At 32.3% G+C, this 25,140-nt stretch overlaps 1 protein-coding gene and 1 long non-coding RNA gene across 3 annotated transcripts in view; both read left to right on the top strand.

Moving 5' to 3' along the window:
* LOC127733190 (uncharacterized) overlaps positions 1 to 25,140 on the top strand; it is a 222,126-nt gene that overhangs the window by 170,386 nt on the left and 26,600 nt on the right. The window lies entirely within an intron of this gene.
* The window catches only part of LOC127733119 (prominin-1-like), a 226,586-nt gene that overhangs the window by 176,178 nt on the left and 25,268 nt on the right, over positions 1 to 25,140 (top strand). For both annotated transcript variants that reach the window (XM_052242417.1, XM_052242418.1), the window contains exons 20-22: positions 12,390 to 12,443; positions 19,816 to 19,896; positions 22,132 to 22,200. In XM_052242417.1, the coding sequence (XP_052098377.1) occupies positions 12,390 to 12,443; positions 19,816 to 19,896; positions 22,132 to 22,200 (204 nt within the window). The remainder of the gene's footprint in view (positions 1 to 12,389; positions 12,444 to 19,815; positions 19,897 to 22,131; positions 22,201 to 25,140) is intronic.

The following is a 25,140-nucleotide window of genomic DNA, read 5'->3' as shown; positions in this document are numbered from 1 at the left end:
ACAGACATCCAGAGTTACATCAATGATCTTCAATACTGTTGAAAACCCGCATCATACAGCAAGCTCTGAACAGCACTGACAAAAGAAAAGATCAAATCCAAGAGGCAGGCGCAGCATAATATTGTTAACTAAAAGGACATACCATATTCCAAAATATTCTGGACCCATACCTGCCAACCCTCTTGTTTTGAGCGGGAGACTCCCGCTCAAATGGCGATATTCGGGAAATCTCCCGCTTGCCGGTACCCTCCTGCGCGGGAGTATAAAATCTCCCGCTTTTGGATATTTTAACCTTGAATGACAAGTCAACATTAATTACGTTTTTGTGTCACTGATGAGGGTTGTTTTTACCTGTAAATCACAGACCATGTGAAATTAAATGGCTTCACTTGACAGCTATGGTGTCAAACATAGTACTAATTAACGATCATTAACGACTTTTGCTTCAAGCTTTGTGTTATTAAAAACACTTCAAAGAAATTTCGGGTTACTTCCCCTGTTTAATCCTGTTTTAAGTTACCCTTCTTAAAATAATGTGAATTGATAAAACAATATAAACTAAATACAAATTAAACAAAGAATCATAAAAGGATGGCAATTAAAAGATTTTGTATGCCTTAAGACAAAAAAAATAATTATATATTTTAAAAATCATTTAAAAGATCTATACTTCTTTTCAATGTTTATATTGAAATTTGTAAGATATGTATTGAACCAAATTTCGTGAAATATAAATATGCACACACTTAATGCACCATCTGTGACAACATGATTGCACTCTAATAACAGAGGTATATGGGTGAAAAGTTGTCCTGATGGGATTCAAATGTCAAAGATGATGAAATAGGAAAGAAACAAACAACACACCTTCTGTAAGATATATCCATATCTAAAGAAACAAAGTATATCTTTTAACTCTTATATGTGTTTCATGGATGAATAAATAAACACGTCATATATTTCACTTGAAAATGTTGTTCTTGCAAAATCTCCCCCTCAGCTGTCATAGATGAGAGGGAGATCTCCCTCTTTGAAGGTTTCAGAGGTTGGCAGGTATGCTGGACCTGAAACACTTGTATAACACATGCCACAGCGTTTTACTAATTTAATTGGATCCAAAACACCCCCCAATGTTTGTTGAGAGATGAAATGAAATAGACCATAGTAAAAACGAAAAGATAGAAAACTGAAGTAAGGATGAAGAAAAAAGGAAATCTAGAAAAAAAAAACTCATTCGTGACAATTTGAAAATCTGGGGTCTATGGGAGGAGGTTCAGTTTTCCATGGTAGGGGAGGGGTTTAATTTTCCATGGATGAGTAAAAATGTTTAAAAATCTTTTTTATCAAGTTTTATTCCTACCAAGTACATGTACTTATAAATGCATTATTACTATATAACATAGTTTGAATAGCTATGACAATTTGAAAATCTGGGGTCTATAGGAGGGGGTTCAGTTTTCTATGGTAGGGGGTTCAATTTTCCATGGCTGAGTAAAAATGTTTAAAAAATTTTTTTATCATGTTTTTTTCCTACCAAGTACTTGTTAATGCATTAAAACTGTATAACATAGCTGGAATAGCTATGAAAATTTTAAAATCTCAGGACAATAGGGGTGTCCAGTTTTCCATGGTTGAGGGTTCAATTTTTCATGGCTGAGTAAACATTTTTATACGACCACAAAAAATTTTTTGTGTCGTATAATGCTATCATGTCGTCCTCTGCGTCGTCCAAGGACGCATTTAGTTTCCGGACAATAACTTTAGTTGAATTTTGGTGGCGTCACTTTAACCGTTCTAGAGTTATGCCCCTTTATATATGGAAAATTGCAAAATTTTTATTTTCTTCTAAATATCAAGTAATTTTTATACGACCGCAAAAAAATTTTGCGTTCATATATTGGTATGACGTTGGCATCGTCGTCCAAAGACACATTGGTTGTTGCACTCTAACTTTAGTTTAAGTGAATGGATCTCTATGAAATTTTACCATAAGGTTCAATACCACAAAATGAAGGTTGGGATTGAATTTGAGGGTTATGGTACCAACAGTTAAGGAAGTAGGGGCCAAAAAATAGGCATTTTTGTAACTTCCAGACAATAACTTGTGTGTTAGTGTATGGATCTCTCTGACATTGTACCACAAGGTTCCATATCACAAAGGGAATGCTGGGATTGATTTTGGTGGTAATTGTCCTCAAAATTTTAGGAATTAGGGGCCAAAAAAGGGGCAAAAAACAAGCATTTTTCTAGTTTCATGACAATAACTTGTGTGTAAAATTTGGGGGGGGGGGATTTTTTTTTTTTTTTCCTTTTTTAGCTCACCAGGCCCAAAGGGCCACGTGAGCTTTTCTCATCACTTGGCGTCCGTTGTCCGTAAGCTTTTACAAAAATCTTCTCCTGAAACTACTGGGCCAAATTTGACCAAACTTGGCCACAATCATTATTGGGGTATCTAGTTTAACAAATGTGTCCGTTGACCCGGCCAACCAACCAAGATGGCCACCATGGCTTAAAATAGAACATAGGGGTAAAATGTAGATTTTGGCTTATATCTCTGAAACCAAAGCATTTAGAGCAAATCTGACATGAGGTAAAATTGTTAATCAGGTCAAGATCTATCTGCCCTGAAATTTTCAGATGAATCTGACAACCTGTTGTTGGGTTGCTGCCCCTGAATTGGTAATTTTAAGGAAATTTTGCCGTTTTTGGTTATTATCTTGAATATTATTGTAGATAGAGATAAACTGTAAACAGCAATAATGTTCAGCAAAGTAAGATCTACTAATAAGTCAACTTGACCAAAATGGTCAGTTGACTCCTTAAGGAGTTATTGCCCTTTATAGTCAATTTTTAACCATTTTTCGTAAATTTTTGTTATCTTTTACAAAAATCTTCTCCTCTGAAACTACTAAGACAAATTTAACCAAACTTGTCCACAATCATCATTAGGGTATCTGGTTTAAAAAATGTGTCGATGACCCCGCCCGCGAACCAAGATGGTCGACATGGCTAAAAAATAGTACATAGGGTAAAATGCAGTTTTTGGCTCATATCTCTGAAACCAAAGCATTTAGAGCAAATCTGACAAGGATAAAATTGTTCATTAGGTCAAGATCTATCTGCCCTGAAATTTTCAGACCAATCAGGCAACACGTTGTTGGGTTGCTGCCCCTGAATTGGTAATTTTAAGAAAATTTTGCAGCTTTTGGTTATTATCTTGAATATTATTATAGATAGAGATAAACTGTAAACAGCAATAATGTACAGCAAAGTAAGATCTACAAATAAGTCAAACATGACCAAAATTGTCAATTGACCCCTTAAGGAGTTATTGCCCTTTATAGTCAATTTTTTACAATTTTCATAAATTTTGTAAATTTTTGTAAATTTTTACAAAATATTTTCCACTGTAATTACTGGGCCAAGTTCATTATCGATAGAGATAATTGTAAGCAGCAAGAATGTTCAGTAAAGTAAGATCTACAAACATCACCATCACCAAAACACAATTTTGTCATAAATCCATCTGTGTCCTTTGTTTAATATGCACATAGACCAAGGTGAGCGACACAGGCTCTTTAGAGCCTCTATTTTTTTTTCTTTAAAATTTTCCATTTTAAGTTGGTTATTTTTGATTTATTTATAAAAGCAAATAATAATGATATGGTTTGATTTCATCAAAAATGGAAATATTGGGGTTCTTTGATATGCTGAATCTAACCGAGTATTTTCAAATTGGTCTACATTAAGGTCCAAAGGGTCCAAAATTAAACTTAGTTTGATTTTAACAAATAATAGGTAAATTAAAAATGTTTAAGTTCTTTGACCACATTCATTCTGTGTCAGAAACCTATGCTGTGTCAAATATCTAATCACAATCCAAATTCAGAGCTGTATCAAGCTTGAATGTTGTGTCCATACTTGCCCCAACTGTTAAGGGTTCGACCTCTGCGGTCGTTTCAAGCTGCGCCCAGCGGAGCATTTTATGTAAAATATTTTCTAATATGTTTTGTTCCTACCAAGTACTTATTAGTGCATTATAACTATATAACTTAGCTGGAATAGCTATGACAATTTAAAATATAAGGTCTAAGGGGGGGGTCAGTTTTCCATGATAGGAGGTTCAATTTTCAATGGCTGAATACAAATTTTTAGAAATACTTTCCAATATATTTTATTCCTACCAAGTACTTTTTAATGCAGTATCATTTGATAACATAGCTGGAATAGTTATGTCAATTTGAAAATCTAAGGTCTATTTAGTGGGGGGGGGGGGGGGGGGGGGGGCAATTCTCCATGACTGAGTAAATAAAATTTAATATAAATATTTGTTAACATGTTTTTAATTCTTACTGAGTACTTATTAATGCATAATTACTATATAACATAGCTGGAATAGCTATGACAATTTGAAAATCTGAGGTCTATAGGAGGGGGTTCAGTTTTCCATGGTAGGGGGTTCAATTTTCCATGGCTGAGCAAACATTTTTAAAAATACTTTCTTACATGTTTATTCCTACCAATTACTTTTTAATCAGTGATCGGGAAGATCAAGCACCATGCACAAATTGTGCATATCGACCAGAAATGGCGCATAGAGTGGCAAATGTATGCGCCAGTGTGGAGCACGATATTTTTCGCTTTGTATCAAAACGTTTAGATATCGTAGAAATGGATTTCTGATCGTGTTTCGTGTCGCCATATTTGTGTACAAAACTGTGTTGTGTTCCCTCCAATGACAGGAGCACCACCTATATATTTTTTGGGTCATCTCGTGCGTTTTCCTTCATGTTAAGGATAGCTACGTGCGGTATATCTGCTTACTGAAAAATCGTAATTAACCATCATCCATGATCTAAATTTTTAATGTAAACAACTTTAATTCTGTGAAAGTTGGCTAGTACAGATGAGAAATTTTCTCAAATTATAATCTTTGAAGTAAACTTGCTATAATTTCAATTGAAAAACCCAAAGGCCTTTTTTTAATATAGTATTTGTCTCCATAAAAGGCACTTAACTGTCCTTGTCAATTTTTTGGTCTTTGGTTCGTTTGTACATTTTGTAAACATGCCTACAGCGAATTGTTGTTGTGTCTTATCAAAAAATGTTACTCTCTTTTGTTATTCTTGATAAAATAATAATAATACAAGAAATGTAGAGGAAATGCCTGAAACGTTCTCTAATATGGAACGTCGGTTGGGAATAAAGTAAGGCAGTTGACGAAGACCCAAATTCAATGTCAAAGGAACATGAACATGAACAAGGCGCAGTTCCAGTATTAACATTGTAAATAAAGGTTCTAGTATATATAGCCCGGTTTGGGAGAAGTTATGGCACTGGTTACTGTATGATGATAGCAGCAAAATGTACTGCAAATCTTGCCAAAAATTATTTCAACTAACTTGGAATTTAATTGGTTTAGTTTTCTTAATAAGATTCATTTCTTCTTTCTCCAATTTTGTGCCACAAAATCTAGGTCAGCTTTTTTTAGTCTGCCATTGTCATAGTTCTAGTAACTCAGTTTATTGTTTTTGACCAATATTAATAAAGAGTTACAGTTACTAGGGCCCCGCCGAATGGCGAACACCCTATAGTGATCAGTCTGTCCGTCCGTCCCTCCGTAACAAATTGTGTCTGCTCTATATCTAGAGAACCATTATGATTTCAGAGTTTATACTTGACATGTATATAAACCAACACCAGAGGGTGAGTCATAATTTATGTACAAATTTCTAGGTCAAATGTCAAGGTCAAAAACTTTGGTTTTAGTTGACAACCCCATGTCCTATGGTAAAGATCGTGTCCGCTCTATATCTTAAGAACCGTTATGATTTCAAAGTTAATACTTGACATGTATATAAACCAACACCAGAGGGTGTGTCATGATTAATGTACAACTACCTAGGTCAAAGGTCAAGGTCAAAAACTTTGGTTTTAGTTGACAACTCCATGTCCTATGGTAAAGATCATGTCCGCTCTTTATCTTGAGAACCGTTATGATTTCAAAGTTTATACTTGACATGTATATAAACCAACACCAGAGGGTGTGTCATAATTTATGTACAACTTCTTAGGTCAAAGGTCAAGGTCAAAAACTTTGGTTTCAGTTGACAACCCCATGTCCAATGATAAAGATACAAATTTTTTACCACACATTATTCACAGCGGGGCCCACAGAGATGGCTCCCATCTCAATGATATCTAGTTACTTCTAATTTTTATTATGTTACTACTATGATTGTACTGTATGATTTGATAATTAATATACATGTATGTTCAAGTTTCATGTTCTCTCAAAAGAATGAAATTTAATCAAATATAGATTTTTCAATAATTACTAGTACAGATTTTAAAAATCAGTCCAAATCAGATGTCTATTCTTAATCTCAGCATTTCCTCAATAATGATTCTGTTCATTGAAGTGGTATTGGTCTAGTCATACGTTGCTCAGTTTTATAGTTTTTTTATTATGTCATAAAAAGTTTAATTTCTGAGTGATGTTACATTTCATGAACTCATACGATGTCATTCTTAGTCACATCAGAGACATATATACTTTTGTATGCCTTTGGTCACATAAACCTCCATGAACTTAATTAACTTTTATTCACTGAAACTACAAAAGCACAGGAACAATATCCATGATATCAATTAGAATCATACAGGTTAGTACCTCTTTGCTGAAATATACACTTTTTTATTTTTTGTTATAAACGAATGGCCCACTCATTTGACAACATGGACCATTAATTCTAAAAATGGCCCATTGATTTTATTTTTTGGGGGCCCTGGGCCCATAGAGAAAAAATCCTTCCAGATCACTGTTTAATGCATTATTACTTGATAACAAAGCTGGAATAGCTATGTCAATGTGAAAATCGAATGTCTATAGTGGGGGAGCTATTTTCAATGGTTGAGTAAAAAAAATTTAATATAAATATTTTCTTACATGTTATATTCCTACTAAGTACTTAGTAGTGCATAATTACTATATAACAAAGTGGGAAAAGCTATCAATTTGAAAATATGAGGTCTATAGGAGGGGGTCATAGCTATTCCAGCTAAGTTATATAGTAATAATGCATTAATAAGTACTAAATAGGAATAAAGTATGTAAGAAAATATTTTAAAATTTTTTGAACCCCCTACCATGGAAAACTGAACCCTCTCCTATAGACCTCAGATTTTCAAATTGTCATAGCTATTCCAGCTTACTTATATAGTAATTATGCATATGCACATGTACTTAGTAGGAATATAACATGTTAGAAAATATTTAAGTCTCCCAAACAAAGTTTGGAGACTTATTGGTTTTGATCAGTTATTATTATTATGGTTGGGGGGACATATTGTTATTCTACGTTTCTTTTTTATATTATTATTATTATGGCACCCTCAACGGATATTGTTATTCTACATTTCTTTTTTTCTTAAATATGTCACCCGTATGACAATGTCGGGTGACATATTGCTTTTCCTCCTTTTCTTTGTTATTATGGCACCCTCAACGGAGTTGGTGACATATTGTTATTCCACGTTTCTTTTTTTCTTATTTTTATGGCACTCTCAACGGAGTTGGGGTGTCATATTGTTATTCTACGTTTCTTTTTTTCTTATTATGACACCAACAACGGAGTTGGGGTGACATATTGTTATTCTACGTTTCTTTTTTTTCTTATTATTATTTTTATTTATATTCTTCCCCACTTTTTGTTCACGCTATTTCTCAGAATTGGATGGACCAATCTTGATGGAACTATGCTATAATGTTTACCACCATGTGAAGTCGTGCACCTGACTTTGGAATGTGCAGAATGGCCACGGTTACTATGGAAAATAAAAAAATGTAAAATGATTTCAGGTAGATGAAACTTTATGGAAATGTTACCTGGTAAGCCTAGATGTGCAGACAGTATTTAGAAATTCTAAAATGGCCGCCATTGTCATGGAAATGCTTTAGTATATGCCATATTGTGGTTCAAAGTTTCAGAGCTTGTTATAAAATCCAGTATTCTGTGTTGACATGATAAGGACAAAGGTGTTGGACGCTCAAAACATTAAATATGCAAAAAACACTGCAATAAAGTTGCCTTTGTTGCCTGTATTGATCATTCCAAAATTAGACCTTCCAAAAAGTAGAAAAAGAAAAATTAGATATGTTTGATATAATAAAAGATAGAAACTACAAAATGAAGCACTATTGAAATATTTGCTGCATGAACTGCCAAGAATGTGAACAATTCTTTACACAGGAGAGTATAAATTCTATCTAAATTTAGCCTCAATTGAGCCTATTTTATCCTTAGATGGACAACTTTAACACTGAAAATACTTCTATTTAGGCCAAATACTGCCTTACTCTATGAACAGTACAAACTAAACCAGACAGTTTCCAATCTAAATAGATAATGTCTTTGGAAAAACCTAAGTAATACATTTAGGGCATTAGACAGCCAAAAAGGCAAATATTTCAGTGAAAAATATTTGTGGCGACATGAATAATGGTGTTTCCAGCTGAATCAATCATTGCGAAAGGTTAAAACTAATGCAAAAGAACTAGAGTTTGGTTTATTTTATACAATATAGATAATATTGGATTCCTAGAATAAAGTTTTATATCAGTACCCATCATTTTGATTTATTATGATGACTCAGCACTTTTCATAACATAGTATTGGTCTCTGTGAATAATTTCTATTCTTGGTGATAAAAATCAAATGTACTAATCAAAAATATAAATAAGAAGATGTGGTATGAGTGCCAATGAGACAACTCTCCATCCAAGTCATGTATAAAAAGTTAATCAAAAGCCTTAAAACAGTGCAATATAACTGAACTCTGATTGATTTTGATTTCCCTTGCTATCTTCAGTATAGGGAAAGCGGTAGTATTTATTCTTCCATAGGCGACAATACTAACATTTTCTAAATTTACCACTTTGTACAATAAAAACCTGGACAAAACAGTTATGGATATCTTCCAACGGAGCTTGTTTATGGTATCATTTTACATCAAATTTGTGAAAATTTGGAAGCCTTTTCGAATAATTCTCAAGAAAATACTTCAATGTGTTTCAAAATTTATATTGTAAATATACACACTGCAGTTATTCATAAATAAATAAAAAAATATATTGTACCCTTACATCCAATCACAGCGCTCCTAAGTTGACTTCCTTTGCTTGCCTTGGGTACACGAAAGGCCAACCTAAAGCAGGGAAAATATAATACTACTTTTTTCCCTAGAGTGACATAAAGATATAAGAATTCTTATGACACCATCAATGCAATACTGAGTTATTGTGAAAACCTTGGCTATAAGAAATACTTGTCTGTCCCCCTTATAGAAACATGGATCATTTTATGTCCCCACCCCTACATGCTGGTTTATCTCTTTCTGTACTTCTTTCAGATAAGGCATGATAAATTACCTGTATCCAATCACATCTATCTTTTTTAAAAAGAATAGTAAACAGTACCATTTAAACAGATAAAGTATCTTAAATTTACATCATAAACACAAATTCAAGATTTTTCATACAATAAACGAGATTTAGAATTAAAATCACTCCTTTTTTTGTTTAAATCAAAGCTCTTTACCAGAGGGCTTGCATTGCTAATGTTTTACTTCGCATTCTGAAGAAAGAATTAATTGATAAGTTGGATATTTCTGAACACGATAAGGCTTTTTATTGCCTAGTTAATGACATGAACGAAGACTTGCTTCTTCACGAAAAAACCTTTTTAATGTCTTTTCTTTTAAAAAATTCTGTTTCTTTCTACCTCATGATTTGAAAACTAAGTATACTTCTGCCAAACTACAGCGTAGGTTGGAATAAAATGCTTCGCTGGGCGCAGCTTGATACGACCGCAGAGGGTGAACCCTGAACAGTTGGGGCAAGTATGGACACAACATTCAAGCTTGATACAGCTCTGAATTTGGATTGTGATTAAATATTTGACACAGCATAGGTTTCTGACACAGAAAGAATGTGGTCTAAGAACTTGAATTTTTTTAATTTACCTATAATGGTCCAATGTCCAAAATCAAAATACATGGTTAGATTCAGCATTTCAAAGAACCCCATATATTCAACTTTTGTTGAAATCAAACAAAGTTTAATTTTGGACCCCAACTTGGACCAACTTGAAAACTGGGCCCATAATCAAAAATCTAAACACATGTTTAGATTCAGCATATCAAAGAACCCCAAGAATTCAATTTTTGTTAGAATCAAACAAAGTTTGATTTTGGACCCTTTGGACCTTAATGTAGACCAATTTAAAAAACGGGACCCAAATTTAAAAATCTAAATACACGGTTAGATTTGGCATATCAAAGAACCCCAATGATTCAATTTTTGATGAAATCAAACAAAGTTTAATTTGGACCCTTTTGACCTCAATATGAACCAATTTGATAGCGGGGTCCACAAATAAAAAATCTAAATACATGGTTAGATTCAGCATATCAAAGAACCCCCCATATATTCATTTTTTGTTGAAATCAAACAAAGTTTAATTTTGGACCCCAATTTGGACCAACTTGAAAACTGGGCCAAAAATCTAAAATCTAAATACATGTTTAGATTCAGCATATCAAAGAACCCCATATATTCAATTTTTGTTGAAATCAAACAAAGTTTAATTTTGGACCCCAACTTGGACCAACTTGAAAACTGGGCCCATAATCAAAAATCTAAACACATGTTTAGATTTAGCATATCAAAGAACCCCAAGAATTCAATTTTTGTTAAAATCAAACTAAGTTTAATTTTGGACCCTTTGGACCTTAATGTAGACAAATTTAAAAAACAGGACCCAAAATTAAAAATCTAAATACACGGTTAGATTTGGCATATCAAAGAACCCCAATAATTCAATTTTTGATGTAATCAAACGAAGTTTAATTTTGGACCCTTTTGACCTCAATATGAACCAATTTGATAACGGGGTCAACAAATAAAAAATCTAAATACATGGTTAGATTCAGCATATCAAAGAACCCCATATATTCAATTTTTGTTGAAATCAAACAAAGTTTAATTTTGGACCCCAATTTGGACCAACTTGAAAACTGGGCCAAATATCTAAAATCTAAACAATTGTTATTCAGGCACAGAAGGTTCAAGGCAGATCTAAAATAGTATTCAGAAGTTCAAACACAATTTCTGAAGCGATCCAAGCAGCTAGCCATTCAAAATCTGAATTAAAACTGTCAAAAATTAAAACAGAAGTTGAGACAGCAACTTTAAATGAAGACCAGACTTTGCATGCAGCTGCTTCAGTCAACTGAAGAGTTGTGGTTCCAAATGGGATCCATATCAAATTTAAAAAACGGAAGGCGTTTCTTACCAGTCCATGAAATATGTCGGTTGCTTGAACCTACAATCTGTAATCTACTGCCAGCTACACATGCCCTTACAGGTGGTGACACAAATTCATCTTTTTTCTGTCTAGTTCAGAAGTCCGTGTATAAGCTTATGTAGAGGGATGCAGAAAATTTCAAACTCTTCCTATATAAAAGTTTTTCAATGGGAGATCAAGAATCCGCTGTTAATAATGGACGTGCATTTGTCATTTCATGTTTAGTAAACAATTCAGGTATTATTTGCTGACTTTTTATAACCTCTTGTGAAATAAATGAACACTAGTGAAAAACTCAACCACTAACCTTTGACCTTATTTTTTTTAAATTGTGCCATATTTCGATTCTACGACCAGGCAAAAATTCAAGTATAAACATTTCTCTAAACGAAAATTGCATTATTTAGCCTGCAGGTAGGGTGGTCCATTTAAGTTGAAAATTTGTTGGCTTGGTCACTCCAGTACTAACAAATATATGTAAAAATATGCAAATTTTGTACTTTTTTTATTAAAGAAAAAAAGAGAAAAATGCTATCTTTGGACTATTCTGTATATTTCAAAGATATTTTGCAATAAACCTTTCTTATACTAAGAGATTAATTTTAAGCAAAATTTTAAATCACCTAGTTTTGTAATTTTTGTATGTGACATGAGCCTTTGGGCACACCGCACTCCCCCTTTACCAAATGTTAGTTGGTTTTTTTTTAATATTTATATATATATTGAAATGACAAATCGTTCACTCCATTTCTAAATTAGATGCATTGTAGGTAATTTTCAGTGGTGAACTTAAAGTTTGAGTCAAATAGAAGTTGTGGGTCAATTGGGAAATGTGTTTGTTGTTATAAGAATGGTAAATGGCATAGAAGGGAATTATGTACAGAAGAATACATGAATCAAGGACAAACATTTATCTACAATTATAGTATTTGATCAGAAAACTTTGCAGATAACCTTGCTATGTTTTCTAATAATGCAGCTAGAAGTTTTTCAATTTTTTGAAATAGTATAAATTTATTGTAGGCTGACTTAGAAAGTAAGCTTGATGTTTTGGAAGCAGCAGTCAATGGCACAAGTGTAAGTATTCTTTAAATATTTTATACATACATGTATATAAATGAACCAATATGTCATTGACAGCTTAAAGTATATTTTAGATATTTATAACAGATTGAAGGAATGTTACTTAACATAGCAAAAATAAAGAAATTGGGGTGGTTTTCTTAATTTTGACCACCACACCATGCTTGCACCAATTTGAAATTTTAACATTTAGACAAGTTCATATATATCAAACCTCAGATAAAAAATCTTTTTGGTGCAAGGTTGGTGCGATAGTTTATTTTATATTTTTTCATAGCCAAGCAGCGCGATTAAACAGAAATTTGTCTATAAAATGCCACCAATTCTTCGTACAAAGTTTAAGCTTATGCCTATATACATTTGACCTTTTCACTTATGAATCGGTAACATGAATTTCTATTATTATTTTCGTAAGTATATCTATTTTTAATTTAAAGAAAAATAAAATAATGAACATCATATTGTAAGGGAGTATTTGATAATTTCCAGGAAAACAGCTTATTTTTTGAAAATTTGAAATTCTCTTTAACTATAAATTCCAGAAAAACAGAATAGAATTTACTGAAAAAAGATTTAAACAATTTTATTTCTAAAAATTTATATAAATCGTGAGAAGCATGAGATTTATTTTTTATTACACCACTTGGTATCATGATTACTAGTATTAGTATTTTTGGTTAATGATGCGAGATCTGAATTTGCTATTTAAAGATGACACTAAAACACAAATTTTAAACCAAATGTGTAAAGTTTCAAGATATACATATACGTTAAAAGAGAGACATGTATATAGAATGGTGCAATATGTTTTTTATATGACAATATAAATATTGAAATAAAGAGATATTAGCCAAGTTGCAAGATAGTAGGTCAAACTTAGCTTTTAATATCATGATGAATGCTTTCGTCATCCAGTTCACATTTCTGTTTCCTAACAGCTCTTTGATCCATAACCAATATATGTATCATCATTTGATGTAAATGGGCAATGGTTTCGACAGATACAAAAATTAGAGAAAGAAACAGTATCCAAAACAAACAAATTTTTCTTATACTGAATTTCCATTTAGATTCGGTAAGATAGTGGATCACATAAACATGTTGATACATAAATAGGTCAAAAGAGAGAATGTTCCCATATGGGAGTTATTATGCTATAACTGTTAAATTACAAGAGTTTACACCTCAACGCCCAGCACTAAAGACAAAATCTGTAAATTTCATCAAAACTGGGTATAATGAAAAGAATATATAAGGTGGACATGTATTGATTCATGAAGCAAATGTGACAAAGAGCAGTTTCACAATAAGATCAATGTTACATTTTTTATACTCCACAAAGGTACTCTACAAGTGCATTTTGTTACCACATTTTCTTGAAGAATTACAGTTGTTTGTCTGTAGTTTTGTTTGTTGATGATATTGAGCATTGGTTTTTATCCTTGTCACTTTCCTTGGAGTTTGGTACCTTTTACAATGTGCATCTTAAATAATCTTTTTGAAGCGACATATTAAAGTTGAATCTTGTAAAATAGAAAACAACTTGCTGTTGCTATGGGCATGGTTTTGTTGCTAGGCGAAATTACAATGATTTTGCCCAAAAATGTGCATTACATTGTGTTACATTTAAACAGTGAGTGTATGTATAATTTACTGCATATTAGAGATTTCCAATAAAATGACATACGTACGTTACTTGACCTACGGACCTAATGGGACTGGTTGTTGCCAACCATTAATTTCGGTTAAATACATCGCTCAAGTTTAAACCAAACATTCAAAGACCATTAAAACCATTTTGTCCATATCAAAAAAAATTACGTGATGAAAAATGAAAGAAATCAGGTATTTTTTATTGATCACGTGGTTCTACAGATTCCCGCTTTAATTTTCACTGACATAAGATCACGTATAAACATGTATCCCTTACCTTTTATAAGATCAATTTGAGTTATCTTTCATGGTTTTGATTATGACACTTATTTTTTACTGTACTTTTGGTACTTTTGGCAGAAGAACGCTCCATTACTGTATATTTTAAATGCCTATTTTTTCGTTAGATGTTCTTTCTTCTTTCGTTATCTATTTATTTATATTTTTGTGGGCAAAAGATGTTTTAAAAGGATATTTCACTGACAAGTTCAGAAATGTCGAAATCAGGGTTTGTCAGATTTTGTCTCTTGATAAAAGTTGAAATTTGAGATAAAACCATTTCTTCCATTTAATTTCAATGTATTGAAAGTATTTTCCAGATATTATAAAATTTATAGATAAAACATTCCCTATATAGGTTGTATTTTAGAAGGTGTGCTCGATTACGGATTGTTCTATGTTGTGTTGAACCCTGCTTGGTATAAGACGGACATGCTGACCCAAAGTGCTAGTTCACAAGGTAACAGTCCACAGGAAGATATGTCACTTTACCAATCTTTGCTCTTACTCATAGATATCGCGTGCTTAGGATAGAGGCTTCCAATCGAGGATTTAACACAATATCTTCTGTATTCGAGGCGAGCACGCTACGACAATACCAACAATGCCATAAATGAATATTGGAGATACACATACATGTACATGTATATTCAAAACATTAGAAACTAGAATGTATGGTCATAAGACAGCTTGCCCCCTCACATTGTCACATTTTCATGTTAAGTAAGTCACTTTTAATATCCGGGTAAAACCCTAATTTGATAAATAATTTAAAAATTTTTAATTTGGAACTGGCGGATGAACGTACGTATCCCCTTACCATAATAAGTTGGTGATAAAAATATTTGGATCCTACTAAACAAATATTCCATACATGTCCGTTTTTCAGACTTTTTATATAAGCTAAACGCCAACAATTTCATAAAAACAATATTGTAAGCAATGACCTTGAATTACACATACAAGCTCTTCCTAGAACCCATGCATCTTTGGACTTTAACAAGAAGTAAAAAAAAATTACTGATTTAATAAAGTGTAAAAAAAAATTTAATATGAAGATGGATCATGACCTAATAATATCCATATTATAAAATTCTACGGAAAGATGACAAAGAACTTTATTTATAATCCGATAGACACATCAATGATCTGAATTTTTGCCTCTGACAAAAGTAAATTGAAATAAATTATAGAACTATGCTAAAAAAAAAAAAAGAAGTTAGTCATGTACACCTTTTACAATCCGGCATGTTTGAAACTTCTGTTTAAAACTTATTCAAAAATCAGAAAATCATCTCGCTTCAGATTTCATTATTTTAATTTATTTAAACTTAATTTTGATTTTAGTAGTTTTAAGAATTCATCAGTTGAGAACTAAATATATGGGTCAACTGAAAACATTGAAGGTATAATCGGTGCATTTGATTACCGGTAACTTGATAAATTATTTCCTTAAAAGGTTGCTGTCAATAAAATTTTCCAGAATTTAATAACAAAATATGCAATGATTTAGTATAGAAGATTTGGTAATTTTTTGAATAACATCTATTCCCCAAAAAAATGTGTACAAATATCATGCAGTCTATGCTCCCCTCCATTATGCATCAATGCAATAGGCCGAGATATGTTCATATAGGTTGGTTATGTCTAGTAATGTTAGTTTATTGGAAATCTCTATCAAACAGGTTTGTAAACAAAAATAGATTAAAGCTGTATATTTAGCATATTTAATGAGTTTATCGCCACCATTATACAGGTTGCTAGGCAACAGAATACACGCGATAGACACAAAATGCAACCATTTTCAGAAGGTCTGTGGTATAGAGTTAAAACATGACAAATTAAATAAAATTTGGTAGTGGGGCCAAAAATGGCCCTTATCCCTTGTCCCTTATACATAATTCTCCAGATTTAGAAAATACCCCAGTTAAACAGCACTCTGATGAAGTTTGTCCATTTAAGTACTATGATGGACTTAGTCATTGAATAAAGACAACCTAAATAACATCAACAAGATCAAATTAGCCTACAATATAAGGCACCTGTATGTATCTGATGTTACAGTCAGAAATCACCTTTAAATTGTAGCCAACAAAAGACACAAACCAATAATAAAATTTAACAAGATTTATTATACAATTTTACAAGAAATATTATACAAAAAGAAATGTCAACTTATCTGTTAAAATATCTGAATGTCCAATCCTATAGTCTGTTCTTTATACGGAAATCTTCTCTAGCTGAATCCAAATGGAATATTAATATGTCCAATAAGTTCATAAACAAGTATGATGTTGTTAACGTAAATAAAAGCATCAATCCAATAACTCCAGAGATCTTCTTAGAATCTATATATATAATTACCACGAAAACTTCTGGAACTCTGTAGAAGGGAAACTTCTAGTACACTGTAGAAGGGAAATTTCTAGAACATTGTAGAAGTTTATATTACGCAATTAATTAAGTTTTAAAGAACAACACAAACTTTTTTTTAGTTGTTGTCCTCGGACAGATAAAATATGTGCAACGCTAAATCAAGGGCCATAGGAACTCTTCTTTTTCTTTTAATTGAAATTTAAACAGTCTGACATTTATTGTTACAGTATTTGTTGATTTGATAGGAGGAAGAACAATATCAGATGTAAGACATTCATGACATTAACGGGTCAAAATGTTCTGAATTCTTTAAATCAGGATCCAGAACTATTTTTATATAAATATACTAGTTATAAAAGTAACCCTTATTTTTTTTGAAAGAAAAAAGTAATGTTCCACTTAGATATAAATAAAAGGTCAATAAAATAGTTTATTAAAGTCAATACAGGATAAGTAATACTTAAAGTGGCAAAAATTTATTCAACTAAAAAAATACATGTACTGTTTATCAAAATTAAAAAAAATTGACCTACATGAATCTAGTACTACCCTTTTTTCTTAAGGATGTATTATGTTTTAAATCATTTACAGTTTTATTTTGTTGTATGGTTTATGCCAGAGACTTCATGTATAAATCCAGAGATCAGAAACTTGAAGAAATCTTGTTATATTAAGTTATATAAAGAATGAATTAAAAGCATAATATCATAAATCACTAAAGAATAAGACCCTGTTTATACTTGCACAAAATTGAACCAATCTTTATTTGAGTCGATTTTAAAAAGACCAGTTCGCGTTTACATTTGCACAAGCAAGATGGATCCCAATCGATCTTATTAGATCTAGTGCGTTTACACTGCAATATTAAAAGAACTTAAGTCCGTTCTAATTACCGTGCATTTCGTAAACACTTACGTGTGTATTTCACAGAAAATCATACAATGCAAAAGTGTGTATTTTGCAGAAAATCAAACACTGCAAAAGCGTATTTCGCAGAAAATCATACACTGCAAAAGCATGGAGAAAATAGTTGGGTCATTGGAATTGTGTATGCAATTTTTGTCTCCCACGCAACGCATTGCAGGGGGGGGGGAGGGAATACCAGGCATCCACCTGTCCATGTGTCTGTCCGTCCATTCTTGTTAGCGCTCTCACATGTACAATTCTTGCCAGATTTTTATGATACTTTTATTGTAGGTTTATATCAGCAATGTCTTGCGCGAGTTCGAAAAATCAGTGCTGATCAATAATTTTTAAAAGAGTTATTCCCCTTAGGAATATTAATTATATGGAAAATTACAATTTTAGTGCTCTCATGTGTACAATTCTTGCCAGATTTTTATGAAACTTATATCATAGGTTTATATCAGCAATGTCTCGTACAAGTTTGAAAATCAGTGCCGATCAATTATTTTTAAAAGATTTATGCCCTTAGAAACATTAATTATATGGAAATTTGCACTGTAAGCACTCTCACATGTACAATTTTGCCAGATTTTAATCAAATTCAAATCAAGTTAATGTCACGGACAATTTCGAAAATAATGCCCTTGGAAATATTAAATATATCAGAAACTGCTCTCAAGTCTTCAACTCTCTAAGTAAGATAAAAAAAAAAAATTTTTTTTTGTTATTGACCTTGGACAGATAAAATATGTGCATCACGGGGGACATTGGAAATCTGTTCTATTATTTGTTTACAAATTTAACAGAATTCAGTTATCATAATCATCATAATTTTATGAAGATAGATAACATCTTCGGAAGCATACTTTTTTTTTTTTATTCACCATGGCGTTTATTTTCCACTTATGTTTCTTTTTTATAAGGGTTGTTACTGCTGCTTCAAGTCAGAACATGAAATGACATCTGTAGGTCAAAATGTGTTGCTAAGGGACAATCTGACCTGTGGAAGTCATATTCTGTTAAGTGCAAGAAGGGAGACGACACAATTACATCAAATTATTTCTGACTAATAGAAGTCAGATAATTCTGACTTGCTTATGTCAGAGCTCTGACTGACTGAAAAATATAGCTGCATTGTACCAGAATTAGTTCTTAATTCTGTTTTCTTCTTCTTCTATAACTAGCAGACCAAAGATTTGAAACATTCAGAAATGAGGGTTAGAAGACTTTGTATAAAAAAAAAACCTTTTTCATGTTGATCCGATGGCATAAATGGTATTGGCATTTTGGTCCCCTATGTAGCCTATAGTAAATAATTTGACATGACTGAAATCAAACTGTATGAGATCTCACAAAACATTTGAACCCTACAACATTTTTGCACCTATCTCAAGGCAGGAACCATAGCCTTTGTTAGTCTTGAATGTTTTTTTAATTTTGTTTCATTTGTATTTTTTGAAGTTTAGTATTGTGGCATCTATTTCTTTGAACTTGTATACATTGTTGTTAAGGGGCATGCTGAAGCCCACCTCAAAGTGCGGGGTTTTCTTGGTGCGTTGAAGACCCTTTGGTGGCCTTGGACTGTTTTCTGCTCTTGGGTAGGGTTGCTGTCTCTTTGACATATTCCTGTATCCATTCCCTATTCTATTTTTAGTTTCATGTGTATTTACTGAAACCCGCAATTTTATTTGTGTTTCTTTAACAATTTATTACAGATACCCTGAATCAGTATTGTGTGAAATATTTTATTCCTTTTCATTACATGAACATATAATAATCAGATGATCAAATAAATTACACACCATGATGTACATTTATTGCATACATCCATTGAAGACAAGTTGTATTTTGGATACTTAATTTTGACATAAAAATAAAAAGTACAAATTAAATTAAATGTATTTATAATGTGTGGAAATAAAAAAAATAGACTGTATTTACACTTTAGTCGTATTAGCTATAAACGATCAAACTTAGCTATTGTCTACAAAAATTCAAGTCATGCTACCAAAAGATCATCATCTATTTATGTTACCCCTTTTTCATCAAATTTTAATCATTCTCAGATTCAGTTACCTGTATTTAGATGTCTTCTCACATAGCTAGAGGGGAAGATACCAAATAATGTTTTCATTCTAATTTTCTGTTGTAGGACAATGTTGAAAATACTTTACTTGCCTTTAACAACACTCAAACCTATCTTCAGAATAATGGTTCACAAGCAGTCAAAGATGTAAGTAAACTTTTTTAACAGATATCAGCTAGTGTACAAATTAAATGTACTGTAATAACATTGGCGGTACCAAAGGACAAGGTATAATAAGGGCCATTTTTGGCCCCCTCTTCAAATAGAGTTAATTTCATAATATCAATAGACAAGGTATAAAAGTGTAAACAAATGACAATTTGTTTTCTAGTTATTATCATTTTTTGGTTGCCTAGCAAGAGTTTTGAAACCTGCAATAAATTACTATTATAAACCTGATTTATTGAAATATGCGTCTTTTCTGCATTGAATAAAAATGTATCATTGTATAATACATGTGCATATATGGAAATCTCAAACAGTTACTTTTTGTTTATTTATATTATTTAAATGAGTATTTATCAACACCTTAACCACCAGAATAACTCTTAACAACGACTTAATTATACTGACCAAGGTTTATGTAATCAATAATGTGGTACCAAAGTTATGTAACTATTGTAAGGTACTTAAACGGCAATTACACAAATCTTACATTTTGTTAGCTTATTGCATGCTTTGAAACTACCTAGAAACCAAACCCACTGCATATCATTGAATGACAGTTTTCATGTATGATTTGCATTAAGATTGTACTTTTCTGAGGGTATTTTGTCATTTACGGTTATGATCTTTTGTAGATTTATCTCTATCCGACTCAGGACAGCAGAAACTTGGTGTTCACTCAAAGGAACAAGCCCCATCCCCAGTCGAATAACCATACTGACGAAAAAACTTCTGCTGAAAAAAACGAAATCATAGTGACCTTAATTCGGACATACTGACCTCAAAAACAATATGTTTCTTCCTGATATCATAATATTATGAAGGGACTAAAAACAGCGGCTATGTATTTAACCATTTGGAGAATCCAAACTGGCTTCAAACATAATTATAACCACCACTTCAAAATCCTGTAATGCACAATTTTCCATTTCAAATGATTTTGGTTGGTGATATATCATGTAAATCATACCCTTTAAATATTAAAATGTATGTGTAACAAATATTAGATATAGAAAGTCGGGCAGTGAAAAACAATCTAAAATTCATGTTTTTACTTCATATATTTCACGAGTTGGTTGACCATTATGGAATACCTGTGTCACAGATGGCCATGGATATGTTCCAATTGTTGTAACCACAATCTTTTACTATTTTCTTCGATTTTGACTTAATGCAATGAGACTCATTACCAAATTTGTACTTAGCATTAGAAACAAAACGGGTACCACTAGTGGAGCAGAATCTGCTTACCTTTCTGTAGCACTTATCACGTAGTATAACATAGCAACATATTTATTAAGAGGAAGCCGACAAGTGATAGTAGTGGAGCAGGATCTGCTTATTCTTCTGGTGCATCTGAGATCACCCCCAGTTTTGGTGGGGTTTGGGTTGCTCAGTCTCTATTTTTCTATGTAGTGTTTTGTGCCATGGTGTTGTCAGTTTCTCTCAATTTATGAGTTTTTAATGGCCCCTTGGAATCATCTGCCTCTTTTCTTCATTAAATTATGCATTTTCTACCCCCGCCCCTTTACTAAAAAATCTGCAACCATACATAATTGCTACATTCTTCGACTAAATGGTTACCTTAAAAAATGTGTTAGAGGTAAAACACAAACTTTTAATTTATCAAGTCCTTCTGAAGCACCACATGCTATTGTACTGGCTCTGTCTTTTCTCATAGTATGGGTAATGATTCTATCTGTCCTAAGATATTGCCATCAATGTTATTAAAAATATTGAATTTGAAGAAAAACTATTATAGAAAAAATATATTATGCACCAATTAGATAAAAAGTAGAATAACAAAAATACTGAACTCCAAGGTAAATTCAAAAGGGAAAGTCCCTTATACATGTAAAATGGCAAAATCAAAAGCTCAAACACATCAAACAAATGGAAAACAACTGTCATATTCCTGACTTGGTACATGTACAGGCATCTCCTTATGTAGACAATAGTGGATTAATGCAGTCATGGTTGGGGTTAAACACTTACATAATACTCCAAGCCTACATCTATCATTTATCAGAATTATGGTACCCTAATGATTATTTTTGTGACATATTTTTCTTATTCAGTCATGTATGCATTGAAGTCGGGTGATAATTTGAAACCTTGGAACTTTTAGTTCCTAGATATTGGCTGTTAACTTGGCTACGATACACAGACAGCATACTAAGGAGATGCATAATAAGATTCTGTATTTTCTAATTGCAGGAGGCAAAGATTTATGCTGATAGATTGCTTAAAGTTGTTGATTCTTTGGTCAATAATACTTTAGATGCTGTAAGTATCATAAACATTAAAACTCACCTGACATGGTAAAATCCAGTGTGAGGTCTATGTATTGCCAACACTGCATTTTTTCCCTTGTTTCCACTGAAAACTGAAGAAATTCTTGGGGTTCTTTAATATGTTGAATCTAACCGTGTATTTAGATTTTTGATTTTGGGCCCTTTTTAAATTGGTCCATATTGAGGTCCAAAGGTTCCAAAATTTAACTTTGTATGATTTCATCAGAAATTTAATTATTCAGGTTCTTTGATATGCTGAATCTAACCTTGTATTTAGATTTTTTATATTGGACCATAAATACGTAAATGTCCATTTTCAAATTTTTAAGTTCTTAGACCACATGCTTTCTATGTCAAAAACCCATCCAGTTTCAAATATTTAATCACAATCCAAATTCAGAGCTGTATCAAGCTTGAATGTTGTGTCCATACTTGTTAGTGATTGTAATATGAATTGCACAATTTTAGAAATTGTAAGTAGATTCATAGTTAAAAATAAATACAGCATGGGCCATCAAATTCTAATTTCTAATAGAGAAGTAATTATGTATAAATATAGTTTGAAATTTACTGTCCATTATTAGATATTTAGGGAAATAATTAAAGGTAACTTTTTTAGATTTCTAAAAGATATTCTATTAATGATGAATGATATTTTAGAAATTGTTATATTCATTTTTTTTAGTAATTATTTTAAGAACTTTTTGGTAGATTTGTTTGTTATTCTGCATAAATTATTTTACAGAATGTTTTATATAATCTTTTTTATGAAGCCAACCCAATTAAAAACTTAGCTAATATTGTCCATAAATAAATAAATACATTGTTTTTTGTTGTACTTGGATATGCTGAATCTAACTGGTACATGTATTTAGATTTTGGATATTGGACTATAATAGGTAAAAGTCCAATTTCAAGTTTTTCAGTTCTTTGACCACATTCATTCTCTGTCAGAAACCTATGCTGTGTCAAATATTTAATCACAATCCAAATTCAGAGCTGTATCAAGCTTGAATGTAGTGTCCATACTTGCCCCAACTGTTCTGGGTTCGATCTCTGCGGTCATATCAAGCTGCACCCATCAGGGCATTTTATTTACAATTGTCAAAGTTTTCTTGGGTTGTATGGAAGGGAATGATTTTATTTTTAGCTCACCTGGGTCGTCGTTAACTTTATAGCTCACCTGGCCCTTCGGGTGAGTTTTTCTCATCACTTGTCGTCCGTCGTCGTTAGCTTTTTTCAAAAATCTTCTCCTCTGAAACCACTCTGCAAAATTTAACCAAACTTGGCCACAATCTTTATTAGGGTATCTATTTTAAAAAAGGTGTCCGATGACCCCGCCAACTAACCAAGATGGCGGCCATGGCTAAAAATAGAACATAGGGGTAAAATGTAGATTTTGGCTTATATCTCTGAAACCAAAGCATTTAGAGTAAATCTGACACAGGGTAAAACTGATTATCAGGTCAAGATCTATCTGCCCTGAAATTTTCAGACAAATCTGAATCTATGCGCGGACTTGTAAAAAAAAATCACTCATACAACAGAATTAAAACAACCTTTGATGAATATGATCTTTTATTAAAACAATCCACAAATAGTTAAATTTGCCAACATACAACAAAAAATCAAATAATTCCTACCCCCTATCTTAACGAAGTATCAGTTCATGACACACAATGACTGTAAATAATCCAAATTCCATTATTCTGCCCTTATATAAAAATTTTCTTTGGCATAACGCATACTTGCTGCAGTCAAGAATAAAAATCACAAGAGTTGGCTCTGACATTGGTCAAGTGTCAGAACCAACCTTTTAACATATAGAATGTCCATAGAAATAAATCCATCAATATAAACGTTCAACTATAGTTATACATTGCAGATAAGGGGGCACGACAAAACATACACTGTCGGCAAGTTAATAAAACAAGAAATAAACCTTCTTTTTTTTTCTTTTTTTTTATGAACGGTGTCCATTTAAGTCACTACCTCGACTAAGTTCTCTAGCACAAACATACATCACATTTAAGAAGTTCATCTCCAGCCTGTTTTTCTAGTGCGTCTCTGTACTGTTTCATTGTTCACTAAACCCTCCACATGAATATAAAATTTAAAATATTGTATTTGTGTACTTTTTTTATGCACGTTCCAAATTGGACTCAGCACATTTTTTTTTTTTATATATCATCACACGCAATCTAGACTGCATAAATCTTTTACCATACATAAATAAACATATTCCATCACAAGACAATGTAAATCTATTATCCCTATTAAAGCGAGCACCAGTGGAAGGCTAACTTTCACAACTAAACTTTCAAAAATCCTTTACATGAAAAAAAAAAAAACATATCCCGTTACTACCTTCCCAAAACAGTTTTGTAAAGTTTAAATTACTCCCAGTAAATACTTTTGACTAAGATTAATGTCCATACGCAGGCAAACTTGACCATTCACGCTAGATGCAAATCTCAAGTCAATTCATTAAAAAAATGAACATCTGAATATATAGAAGAGCCCTGAAAAACGTATATTAAACCCCTAAATAGCAAAATAAAATAAATTATAATAGATATATTCAGGTATGAAGGCACCGGCTGCGCAGAAAACAATCCCCCCGGTCATATCAAGCTGCACCCATCAGGGCATTTTATTTACAATTGTCAAAGTTTTCTTGGGTTGTATGGAAGGGAATGATTTTATTTTTAGCTCACCTGGGTCGTCGTTAACTTTATAGCTCACCTGGCCCTTCGGGTGAGTTTTTCTTATCACTTGTCGTCCGTCGTCGTTAGCTTTTTTCAAAAATCTTCTCCTCTGAAACCACTCTGCAAAATTTAACCAAACTTGGCCACAATCTTTATTAGGGTATCTATTTTAAAAAAGGTGTCCGATGACCCCGCCAACTAACCAAGATGGCGGCCATGGCTAA

This window comes from Mytilus californianus, unplaced genomic scaffold, assembly GCF_021869535.1.
Source record: "Mytilus californianus isolate M0D057914Y unplaced genomic scaffold, xbMytCali1.0.p SCAF_3, whole genome shotgun sequence".
Classification (NCBI taxonomy): Eukaryota; Metazoa; Mollusca; class Bivalvia; order Mytilida; family Mytilidae; genus Mytilus; species Mytilus californianus.
The sequence above is the reverse complement of the archived record's forward strand: the minus strand, read 5'-3'. Positions and strand labels throughout refer to the sequence as shown.